We start from the raw sequence: 13,677 nt of genomic DNA on the forward strand, positions 1-13,677 counted from the left end.
CTGCTTCACAGCGTTTAATTGATACAGTGTGTACCAATTCTTCAGAGCAGCTATAAGTGAGAGTATGTGCTTGATAAATATGAATATGAAGCAGATCTCAAGATCGAGAATGTTTGTATAATGGCAGCGAACCATAGGTATGTATGGCAAAACTTCTTCAACTTTAATATAATATATATGTGTTTCATTGTTTTTATGTATATTTGTTTACTAACGTCATGTATATGACTCATTAGAATAAACTTTGACTTGACTTGACTTGACTCAACTGACAAATGACATCTTCACGCCTCATTTAATCATGACAGCTGTAACATGCAGTTCATTAATGTTATCTATTGCTGATAAGTTCTGCAAGAAATTGGCAAGGAAGTGTGCTGGAGCAGACACGGATAAAGTTGATAGTTGATGTTATCCCTTCATACTTCTATTGCAAATATAATTATGGGCAAAAGTATATATCACAACTTTTATGGATATGTTATCAATGTATACTCTCCAGGTAACTAATGGTATATTTACATGTATGGAGGATAGGAAACGGTGGGATTATGTCGATTCGTCAATGACATCATTGAGAAACATGTCCCTGTCAGCAAACAAATACAAGCAATAGAAATATTCCATAATGATATTATCTATTCATACATTAATACCAATACGTCACATTTGACCATGATAAAAATGTGAACCTGTATCCAGCCTAACCATATACCATCTGTAAATCACTGCACATTTCGTTTACAATTAAGTCTTATATATACGTCAGGCCATGTCGGTTCTAGAGGGATTACTTGCAGGTAAAAAGGAGCCCCCATACGCTTTCCAACCACTACAGGAATCTCTGCCAAAAGGTATCTTGTCAAAACTTGGTTATATCATCTTTTAACGATACTTGGTCATTGATACCTGAAGCGTTATTGAAAAGACTACATGTTACCAAAATAACAGCTCAGGGACTATACCACTCGTGTCAATTTAAGAGATCCTTTGTACCACAATGAAACAATATCTAAGTACAATATCTGTATACGCTTTTGTTTTGGAATACATAGTATGGTTAATTTGATAACAAAGTGTATTTAGACTGGAAGGATTAATATCACGATCATGGTTGTAAATGGCTACATTCAAATTTAGTTAGATATGGAGTTCACATCGCTATATGTAGATGTAATATATTAGAATGTTCCTCCGCCCTCTTGACAGAAGCTCATGTATATGGATGATGTATAAACCAATCATCAGTTGTGAGCTTGTGGTCACGTGATAGTACCACGTGACGATCTCCCGATGTGGCTATGACTCACTTCATGTGTATATATACGACTTCAGTATGATTCTAGCCCATAGTTCATCGCATTTTGACTGAGCTATAATCACTTGCAAGGATGAAGGTCTTTAGGCAGTATTGGTTCCTTCAGGGTAAGCTTGATGGTTTTTGCTTGTGTTAAATAGGGGAGAGTATTGCAGAGAATTTTCATATTGCGATGCGAAAGCATGTATTGCGATATGTATCGCAATATATTGCATGAAGTATATTTAAACAAAAAACTACTTATAATCGAGTTACTTCTTGACTTATAGAGCAAAAACACAACCAAATGACTAGGCTAGCTTTAATAACAACTTTTAATCATGATAAAATACAAATGTGAATAATATTTGGCACAAATGAAACAATGACATATCCGAATATTTCCGAGTGTTACGAAGTTTTCCGAATGCAAGTCAAAATACCGGTTTTCGATCAGCGTATCGCAATAGCTATCGTTTTCATGTCGGAACCGGTAAATACCGGTAAACCGGTTATATTGCGCAGCCCTAGTGGTAAATACAATAAGTTATCTTTATGTAGATTAAATAACGCGTGTGGGGATGTGTTACAATATATCATATCATTAAACATAGTGTCCTTGCATGGTAGCTGTACATGTGAATAATATCCAATGTTTATATACATGTATAACTGTTGATACTGAATGTTGTTTTTCAACATCTGACTTTTAGCATATGATGATCAAAAACAGTCTGATCAGGAAACACATTCAACACGTGTCTGTAACGAAAGTATCGCTCGACATTAGAGTATGTTAATCGTTTACAATTCGCAACATCCTAAGGTTATATTGTTCTGTAACCCTTTGGAAATACCAAAGAGACTCGATTTGACAACCTTGTGGAGATTCAGATTTGAAGTATCGCATGCCTCCGACTTGACACACCAGTGAACGTTACTTAAGAAATACAGTTCGCTCTACAACCAAGTATAGTGTAATAAAGCACACTTTCGCCCTGAGCTATTATAACTTTAAAGCACTCGGACGCTTTAACGTTATCATAGTTCAGGGCGAAAGTGTGCTTTATTACACTATACATGGTTGTAGAGCGAACTGTATTTCTTTTCTAAGATGCCAAATGTAATACTTTCTAAGGATAATTACGATTAATCTATGGCAGAAAACAAACGACGGTGTCGGTGACCTAACTGACGCGCTGTTCTATTGATGTGTCTGCCCCCTACGTTGAGACGAACGTTACTAGAAAAACAAATGATACACAGTATGACGACGGTTTACGTTCGGGTTAAATATCTTCTCTGAATTATTTTAATTTCTGTGATTAACGTAAACCATATGGGGCAATATGAACGTCGCATTTCTACTACCAACGTAAGTATAGATCAGTACATCCAGATGAAGCTGACTAGTCAAGCGACATTCCATTGTTGGAATGTAAACATTGCGAATGTTACCGTGTCCCTGTAAAATTATTAGTCGTACTGAGGCATTTTATCCATCGGAAAACATAAACGCAATGTTTCCACCAGTGATGTTAGCTGAGTGAAGCAACTGCAAACCAAGAAACGGGATGAAACGGAGTAGTTTACAGTAGAAGGCTGTACGAGGCGATGACAACTGACATGCATCGTGGCGTCGGTTACATTGTGACGTAATGCAAAACTGTTCGATTACGGGGGGCAGACTGGAATGGCGCAGTGACGCCAATACATTGTGGCGTAATGCAAAAAGTGCACATTATCGTCTGATAAAGTACTGTCGGCACCTTTGATCTTTCACCGAAGCATCTTATAAATCTGTTCCAGGACTTGTTACTGCGTGTATGCTGGTCGGAATATCAACTGCTTGTACAGGTAACGATGACTGCACACCCACTAACGGTGTTTGCACTGATGGAAAGTGTGTATGCACACCAGACTTTGCTGGCCCTGCTTGTGCTTCAGGTAAATACAGCGATATAATTCTTACTGCATGTTTACACTTGTCTGGACTGTATTAACGTGTATCTATCAAATTGTGACATATGGTACAGGTCAAAATAGTAATTGGAGCAGCTATAATGTTTGTTATTGCCATTTGCTTTCATCTGTGATAAATTGTGTCGACGAAAGATATGGATACCTCTGTCTGTACCAACAATTGCCCCGTGAATGTGATTTTGCCCTTAGTCTGTAAATTGCATTAGGGATAAAGTTCAGAAAACAAAACTATATATGAATAAATTGGGTGAAAAGTCCTGTAACAGTTTATGCTGATAATATTATCTGGAGAACATAATAAGTGAAGGCGAGACTGCTATTGTATATTTAAGCATCATGCATGTCTGACAAGTAATATCTAACGTGCCTTGTTTGCAGCCAACCCGTGCATAGGTGAAACATGTAGCGACCACGGAACATGTGAGCCAAGTGAAGATGCCACCCCAATAGCTGTCTGCTCATGTGAATCCGGCTACACTGGAACCACGTGTGAAATTGGTAACCTTGCAGACCACATTATTTGAACATGAAGTAAAGCTTCATAACATATCCTATCTGACACCTTGCGTGCACAAAGTTGGCTTCCATATATCTGATATACCTACCCTGAGGTCGCATTCTGATTGGTTTCTTAGACCTAGTGTCCATGCAGTTAGCAAAAGGTCCCCCATGGTCCCTACCATGGGGATCTACCTTCAGTTGTTGGCAATCTATAGGCTGTTTTTATACTGTCTTTGAAAAGTTTAAATGTGTTAAATTTGATTACTAGCTTTAAACATTATATCTGTGATAATCTAGTTGTTTTACTGTCCTTCATTGACAGGGTTTTATAATTTACCTTTAATTATTATACATGTAATTCTATAACTTGATTTAGTCACGATATGGCTGAAATAATGCCGATAAGACTAAAAATCCTAACTCACTTACTCACTCACTCATGAGCATCGATTTACGCAAGTGGGATACGATGACATGTGTCGGATGTTTGCTTGGGGATTTCTTCGCCATTCATCCTGCAATGCGTTGGCAAGTTCTGCAAGTGTCTGAAGACGATGGTGATGTTTACAGACGTGTCGATCAAGATTGTCTCATTCAACCGATTTGGAAGGCCAGGGAAGGACATAGACGTTTGCAGTGGTGAGATAAGCACCTGTTACACGAGCTGGAGGGTCGAGCGTGGTCGTGTTAAAACAGCTCCCTGTGGTTAAAAAAGTGAGAGGATGGGAGGTCGCAGGATTTGGTAGATGTAGCGATTTGCTGTAAGATTGCCGTGAACTCTAATCTACCAGCGTAGGACATATCTCATCACAGCATGACGCCACCAAATCTGTCCACCTGTCGAACACAGTTCCGCGCAAAACGTTCGTGTCAACGTAGACACGTTGTCTCCCATCCCGCCGTTTCAGCAGGAAACGCGATTCCTGTCTGAACCAAACGCGTTGCCAGTTTCCAAGGTTCCATGCCTTTACCCTGTTGCACCATTGGACACGTCGATGTCGGTGTAGTTGTGTCTGGACAGGTCCAACGTTTGGTTGATTCCCAGTTCTCTCTTCTGATTGTTTGGTCGGAAATTCTCCGAAGACCAGGCACCTGTCCTGTAGTGTCCGTTACTGTAGCAAATCTGTGAAGTAGGTGAAACACCAGGATGAATCGGTCCTGAGCTGGAGTGATTACTGTTGGTCGTCCACTTCTTGGACAGCTTGGGTCGAAATGAAGTGGGTAGATAAATGTCATAATCAAGATAAGGTCTTGTGGTGGACGTTGAAGTGTCTTGCAACGGTGACTTGGACACCCCTGCTTCCAAACGTTTAATCGCTATATTTCGGTCAGCAGCATTCAATCTTGGCATTTTTTTAAACTTCGTTTACGTTCTAAATTCCGTTCTCTGCACATGTTTCCGACTGACTGTTCATGTCTGCAAACACATTTTGGGTTGCATTTGCGCGCAATACACCACAACCATCTCATGATTAACGGGATTCAAACATGGAAATTGTCTTAATGACGATTGCTGTCAAAATATATAGAAATGAACTGTGTGTTTTCTTTTTTTTTTCTGGCAAGTTTAGCCTTACCGTTGACTTTGAAGTTCAAAGCATGCTTTCAGTAACTGTCGGACCTATTACACTTGTTCTCTACAGTCACTAATTATAATATTAAGTGAAAGTCATTATGTTAGTGTGGAATTATACAGAGAAAAGAGCATGGTTTACTTCCTTGGAAAATGCCACAAAATAGGTTGTTGATAGAAATGTAGAGAATGTCGTGTTCGAGGGTAATTGTGACACTAATTTGCGTCATTATGCTTCTAATCTGCAGTCAGTCAAGCACTTTCTTCAGTTTTAAAAATAGAAGATAGATTAATTATGTTTAAGAAAAAGTAGAGCTCGTTACATAAGGATAACAACAACAAAGGGTAAGAATATTACGAAGTGTGAATCGGACACGCAAATGGGTGCATTGTGTATAGTTTGACGTTCAGTTAAATACCCTGTTTGCATATTCCTTCACACCGTCAGACAATTGCATTTGGTTTATCAAGTCTAATGTTGCTGGGTTGTAACAGTGAGACTACATTTCGGTTCACAGCTATGTAAGTGTATATTCATGCATGATTGAATGCACTGAACACACACCTGTTGAGGAATGATACAGAACTACATAATATTATGATACAAAACACTCATTTATATTTATGTTGTCGTTTACGTTGCTAGATATCAACGAATGCACAGAAACTGGGGATGACGCTCACGACTGCGATGAGAATGCTGCGTGTACGAACACGCCCCCAGGTTCCTACACCTGTACCTGTAATGACGGCTTTGTTGGTGATGGAAAGACTTGTACCGGTAAATATGATGTTAAGATAATTGTTTTAGTGTCACAGGAATTGACAACTGCAATGGATCTCCCTCATAGTTCATATTGTGTTGCCTACATAAACTATTTAATTTATGACATGACATAATTAATGGCCGAAAGAAAGTAAACATAGGACAACTGTTTACCTGTGCTCATTATTGTTTTAGCCACAGTTTGTACAACGGATGGCGACGAATGTTTAAATGGCGGTACCTGTGATATTCCGACGGGTGGTACAGGTGGTACATGCTCCTGTCAAAGCGGATACGAGGGTCCAGTCTGTGCAGATGGTAGGTACTCCTTTGCAATGTGGTTATCTCACCTTAATCATTGTGAATGTGTCCACGTCACTACATGTGGTTTCCAGATATTAGCTGTTTCTTTCTGTCCCTATGACTGGACACGATGTATATTTGAAGATGTTCGTAGTACCGTTATTTAGTTTTTAAAAGGTCCTTCATATTTGTCGAGTCGAACTTAAGCTTTTCAGTCCTAATTGATAACAAAATTAACTGAGAGTCAGGTTGTTGCGGTAATGGTCCAGCATAAACTGCAGTGTTGTCGATTTATCGGGATTATAATAGAGGGCAGACATGCTCAGACGTCCTGATAAATATGCATCGCAGCAGACAAGCGTTTGTTTCTCCTAATTGCTCCTTGATATGGAATGACAACAGATTTGGACGGACCGTACCTCCCCCACCCTAAACAAAGAAGCATTATTTTCCAAATTATGCATCTTAAAAAATTAACCTGCGATCTAAAGTGAACTTTCTTAAAATAAATGAAATATCCAGCAGCTGCAAGTGGACATATGACGTTGGTCTTGGAAAACAAATGAGAATTTAAAAGACTATGGTCATATGTTACATAAATGTGTAGATATGAATATCGGAAGTGGTACCTAACTGTGTCAGAGTGGATTAGCCGAAATCCTGGAATGGTCAGAGCAATGGTCACCCGTATCCATCAGACCTGACTTGGCGGTGTGAGGCGAGGACGTTCCGTACGCAATTTATTGTTCTGAAAACGTCTCAACAGGATTTCACATAGAGCGAATGAGCTTCCTGTTCAATTTAGCAATATCGGCCAGTTTAAGTAGCTATTGGAACAAAAGGACAGCGTACTTCCACTTTCTTTTGAAGTTATGATGTTATACCAATGATGTTTGTTGAACGTTGGCCCACCTAAACCGATGTTAAAAGGGCGATTTTCTTCACGTTGTGATATTCTTTGAAAATGCCAGCTTAATTTCTGGCATTCCGGCTATGAATCCCGATAGCCTAGATCCTCTCAGCCCTATGTCACGTTTGCATGGAATGTATATACACGTGAAAAGATTTCGGCAGCTGAATTTTGTTTATGCTATATCCCTCCAATTCGAAGTGCATTCAGTTACCATTGCAAACAACTCACATTATAGCACAGTACATTATGATCATTATAATCGTTTATGATTTTAATGATTTATAGTTGTCCAGTGTCACTGGCAGTTTTCTGATGGCACGTGTATAAGAATGATATGAATGTACCTTCTTTCAGCTTCTGGTGCTGCTAAGATATCGGTACACATCCTGCTGATCACTGTTGTTGCTGTTCTCGCACAGCTGAGCCTCAACTGAATATAACCAGACCGGAACAAGACCATGCTGTTTGTTAGATGTGTTTGAGTTGCTTACAAGACTTTATGGAAGTATATACTATACTGCGTTTGATTTTGTAATTTGATTGATTGTGTTTACAAGATGCGCAATATTTCTGTGATAGTAGTTGGGGGTACTGATGACTTTTTTAAATTATCTTATCCAGGTCAGGAATACAAGAGTATGAACAGATGAACATACGCACCAATGTGAAAAAAACCGATCTCCACTATCACTCTAGATAGAACCATGCGTTATTCGGACATGCATTTGAGTGATTATTTAATGAATTCACCAGCCTCATGAATATGTAATTACCTCACTGCAGATAAGAAGACAAAATTCTCCCCTGTTTACCTTTAGGCCATTGATGACATGTTACTGATGACGTGGACCTGTCCCCCAGTGACCACTGACACAGAGTAAATGTTTTCTACTTCTTATCTACAGTGAAAGTGAGCGATTGTTACCTTCCAACCAAATGTGTGTTATCCAATTATGTTGTATAATAGAATAAATAGTTTAGAAACTATTATAATAAATACATGCTTGCAAATGCATCTGTCACCTTGTTTATTGGATTTAATTTCACAAAGTGTTGGAAAATGATCTGGATGGATCAATGGATCTGGTCACAATTATTATTAGAACTGCTCACTGTCTGATAATAGTTTCTTAGAAGATAAAATGATCTTATTTCGGGATATCAGCCTTTGTCTTGGGTCAAAATAGATCAGCTGGTCAGCCTTGATTGTATGTGTCATAGTACGAGAAATTGGCATGTCAATCACATGTTTGTCTAATCAACACTGTATAATTTCCGCTGTGATATATTAATTTGAATAGTGCTGAATGTGGGAGACAACAAGGCATCATTAATTGAAGACAATTTGTTATTCAAACAATGGTACTTCCCCTTAAAAGTGACATGCACCGTCACACGCGAAAGAAAGATGTTTCAGATATCTGCATCAGAATGAGATTCCCGTAGAAATACAATAATGCTCACGTAGCCACGACACTGACGGTGAGTTATTCCTCACTATCTCGTGATGATACCCGGTTGACTGGGTCTGACAGTCTTATCTCACGTAACGGAACGACCACTGATCAAGGGGAAGTAATCCTGTTTGTTAGCTCTGTACAATACAACAGGCTGGGATTTGAGAATCTAACTACAACAAAGTTTCATCACTTACCCTGTTGTTATAAACACTGTTACACATAGTCGTAAAAAGACCTCAATGATGATGTAAATACATAACGTTTCTTGATGGTGACTTCTGTTTCTAAGCTCTTCAGCATAATAACCCACAATGACCTTTTTTGTCACTGTATAGAATGGGTAGTGGGGCTAATGGTTTGTCTTGGGCTGTCCTTAAACTATTCATAATAGCATTTGCCCTCTATTCATCACTCTACTCTGAATGAAGAATGTTACTCATGTGAATGCACAGTATTCTCAGCACCATATTATAAGTAATCTAAGACATATTGAACAGTTCAGATGTTCCAGCTACATTTTACGCTACTTTAAAATTGACATTAAAAATAGGTTTGTTGAATTAATGGAAAATACTATTGTAGTTTTAATTTTAACGTTGTGAATAAGAAAAGATTTAATTTACATAGCGTTCTTTAATGAATCCAAATGTTGACCAGGGAATCGAGTCGGTAAAATTTGTGCCAATGACGTACGTATTCAAACTGTTACCAACTGTAACAAAGTAGCATTTAACTGCCCAAGTAGCACTTAGCTGCCCAAGTAGCATTAAGCTGCTCAAGTAACATTTAGCTGCCCAAGTCTGATATCCCGAGTGAAAACATATGACAGTAAAATTGTATCTAAACATTTTCATATACAAAACTTCCAATCATTAGTCCCAGTTATCAAGCAGAGCATAATAATACAGCATTTGTATTGCTTTTACCTCTACTTCTATAGAAAAAAAGACGTTTTCTGCGTATGTCCTTAAATGATTCTAAAACACAAACATATCTTGAATAACATTAAGTTTGTCATAGCATACACTAAGGGACAGATATTAAACATGAACGCATGCTAGAACGTTCACATCGCAAACGTTGCATTTCCTCATTTTGTAAAGAGCCTGCCCTGTCTTGTCCAGTCCGAGTCACCTTGTATTTAAATTGAGAGAGAGGTTGTGTAAACATATGCGAGTATAGAACCTGGTGTTGCAATAATCACTGTATGAATGTGCGCCAGTGCATGAATGTAATGTGGACAACTAGGAGTCACAGTCGTCCGACCCTTCAACGTACCAACGTGTTGAGATCTTGAGCTTACATCTCCCTAGTCTATCTCACAGTCACCGGACCACATTATTTCCCCTACTGCCTAGCCCTTCCTGTAATGCTAAAACCCTAAATGAAGCAAGTCTAGATTTTCCCAGGTTCAGGATCTCCCAACTTACTGGAGCTCCTTTTCAGTTTAAATGGGTTTATTTGTCACTGTCAAAATTATATTTATTCAGAGACTAAGCGTTAGTGTACCATCTCCCCTGACAATGTGGAACGGCCATATTATCAGGTAACTGTAGTAGGGTCTACTGACGCCCAGTCAACAGTAGCGACAATATATCCCATGATATTATCCAACTAAAGCCTTCAACCTTTGTTCTACGATAATACATTTTGAATCGATTAGCTCTTTGGGAATAGTTCATCTGTGAATAGTTCAATATTGAACCTCAAATCATACTGTAGGTTGTGTCAATACTACTGGTTAACTGTAGTGGAGACCTTGTAAAAAACAAATATGTTAAATCAATCAATTGATTTGCCTTTGTAACTAAAGTGCTTTTCCAGCTATGTGAGTTTATGAAATGATATTTTGGTAAATTCCATAGCAGCGCCTCATCATCTAATGGATATTCCACAAGTGATAAATAGATCGATGTCACACAGCAGAGTCTCATGGTTGAGAACAAATGTGCCTTTTAATACGAAATGACTGTCGAGCGATTTTTTTGTTAAATGAGACAAATGAAGAACCACTCGTGAAGGACACATATTGCTGCGAGATATGTCTGCGGGGCGAAGGGGTAGCCTAGCGACTAAACGTTCGCTCGTCACACTGAAGACCTGTGTTCGATTCCACACATCGGTACAATGTATGCAACCCATTCCTAGTGTCTGCCACCGTGATGTTGCTGGATTATTGCTAAAAGTGGATCAATCAGAATATATACTCTCCCAAAAAAGAAACGCATCATGAAAATAGCAATTTCATGTAGCAATGAATTAAAAGGTGATTCATCTAACAAAAGGTTTTGCTCTGTTTATGAGTCCTATGGTGTTTATGTTTAGAAACATCCGTAAAATACCCGTATTTAACAGCACGATTTTCAATTTCGGCGTGTAGTGTCACAGAATACACAATTCACATGCAATGTACGTGACAGTTGGGGATCAGATAGTCTCAATGATGGGTATAAAAGGTTGATCGCTGTCTGTCGATTATTCACTGTATTTGGAATATTGTTGACGAACGCAAAATTGCCACGTCTAAGTGAAGCCAACCGTCATATCGCCATTGGTTTGCTTGAAGCTGGCCAGTCTCAACGTGCAGTTGCCCGACGCATGAATGTTCACCAAAGCACCATTTCACGGCTCTGGGAGAGATATCGCCGGCAGAATGTGGTAGCAGATGTCCCTCGTAGTGGGCGACCTCGAGCGACCACTGCGGCGCAGGATCGCTACATCCGGGTACATCACCTGCGTCATCGAACAGCTACGGCGACCAGTACCGCTCGACAAATACCCGGATTGAGGAGGCTTTCTGCACAGACCGTCAGGAACAGGTTGAGAGAGGCTGGTTTACGTGCCAGAAAACCTTATTTTGGCCCTGTGCTTCGACAACAACATCGTCGACATCGAGTTCAATGGTGCACCAACGTTCAGGTCTGGAACCTACCGAATTGGCGTAGAATCTGGTTCAGTGATGAATCACGATTTCTATTGGAACGACGCGATGGAATAACGTGGGTGTACAGGCGTCGACGTGAACGTTTCGCCGACGCTTGCGTTCCCCAGGTGGACAGATTCGGCCGGGGCAGTGTTATGATGTCGGGAGCGATCACCTGCCGTAGGAGAAGTGATTTGGTGATGATCCAGGGCAACGTGACAGCTCAACGTTACTGTGACGAAATCCTACGCCCACACCTCCTTCCAATCATTGATCGCCAGAGGGAGTTGTTTCAACACGACAATGCCAGGCCCCACACAGCACGTCACACTAGAGACTTCCTCCAGAACCACAACATCAAAGTGCTCCCCTGGCCCTCAAGATCACTGGACTTAAACCCGATCGAACATCTGTGGGATGCCCTGGACAGACGGGTGCGACGCCGTAAACCTCAGCCCCAGATACTTCAGCAGCTCGCACCGGCACTACAGGCAGAGTGGGCTGCGATTTGCCAACACGAGATTCTGAGACTTATTCGTTCGATGCTGTAGCAATGCCATGCAGTTCTGGATGCCCACGGTGGTCACACGAGGTATTGACTTCAGCGCCACCATACGTCTCCATGTGACACTCAAACTGACTTTTTTTGAGTTGGTGCCAAAGACGGATAAGTCTGCATTCCCAGTGTGCAATTTTGCTATATTTCATTAACTCATAATATAAATTGACTCAAAATAAACATAAAAATACAGTTGAAATTCCTATATGCGTTTCTTTTTTTGGGGAGTATATATAAAATATAGTTTCTGCCAAATACGTATTCAAGAATATGAACATTGTTTTGGAAAATGCTCTAGTACAACAATTAAAGCGAGATATTTACACAGGAAGGCATTTTCTGATCCTATTTGGGGCATAGATCAGATGAATTCTTCTCATTGAGAGTTTTCCGGTGACATGAAGTTGTTCTTGTAGCCTGATCCCTTATGTAGACTCAAGTTCTGACTGCTGACTCTGCAATTAGGATATGAATGTCTTCAGGGCACTGAATACCTGCTGACTCAGTATAGGGAGGAAACTCATATATCCCTTTCTTAAAGAAAGAACGATCTTTATAGTTGTAAGAGACAAAACCCTTTCCAAATCCATAAGAAATCTCTGCTAAAATAAATTGTACAATTGTGACTATATCATGATTGTATATTTGTTTCAGCATTATTACAGCTGTACGATATATGATTAAACTGTCACGAGATACACTGAGTTTCACCTCATAGCCAAATGAAAGAAATTCATATATACACTTAAATCCTCGTAACAAATAATCTCAAAATTGAAAGAATGATATATGTGATGATGAATAAGACAAATTAACATTGATAAATACTTTTTAGTACTATAAAATAATAATTTTTTTGGAGAAAGAATACATTAATGACGCTAAAATTATTATGCTATCTCAAGTAAAGCCCTTTTAATATTAATAAAATGACTTTTAGATAGGTTGACAATTCTAGATGAGGCATCTCACCATAGACACACCACATCCTGACAACGGCTTGCAAGCCAATTGTTTTTTTCATATGCAACACTTTCACACTTTCGATGCAGATAGTTGATAATTTACAAACAAATTCGAATTAATAAGCATCATGAATTTAAACTTCCAATCGGTTACACCTGATGATGTCATTTTGCGACGATATCTAAATTGCAAATAGATATTATTGAGATGTTAATGTTATGATATTAAGATCTTATGTATATGAAAATTTGCTGTTGAGTGTTACTTTGTGTAAATTATTTATTTGTATATGTGTAAACATGGTCTCCTCGCTATGTGGCTGAAATAATGCCGATGCGATGTCAACGTAGATAGAAATTAATATGTCATTAAGAAGATTATTACTAGTATTACAATATTAGTTTCAAAGAAAGTCTAGTCAGGATACGGTCCA

General features: G+C 39.1%; 1 protein-coding gene across 3 annotated transcripts in view; it reads left to right on the forward strand.

Moving 5' to 3' along the window:
- LOC124257220 (neurogenic locus notch homolog protein 1-like) overlaps positions 1 to 13,677 on the forward strand; it is a 204,799-nt gene that overhangs the window by 185,292 nt on the left and 5,830 nt on the right. The window contains exons 6-8 of one of the 3 annotated variants that reach the window (XM_046691238.1): positions 6,001 to 6,135; positions 6,316 to 6,438; positions 7,691 to 8,347. The exons of the other annotated variants lie outside the window; for them this stretch is intronic. Of the exons in view, the coding sequence (XP_046547194.1) occupies positions 6,001 to 6,135; positions 6,316 to 6,438; positions 7,691 to 7,770 (338 nt within the window). The 3' untranslated portion in view covers positions 7,771 to 8,347. Of the gene's footprint in view, positions 1 to 6,000; positions 6,136 to 6,315; positions 6,439 to 7,690; positions 8,348 to 13,677 lie in introns of those variants that run through there. 3 annotated transcript variants of the gene reach the window in all.

This window comes from Haliotis rubra, unplaced genomic scaffold (assembly GCF_003918875.1).
Source record: "Haliotis rubra isolate DU_JTF1 unplaced genomic scaffold, ASM391887v1 Scf652, whole genome shotgun sequence".
NCBI classification, from domain to species: Eukaryota; Metazoa; Mollusca; class Gastropoda; order Lepetellida; family Haliotidae; genus Haliotis; species Haliotis rubra.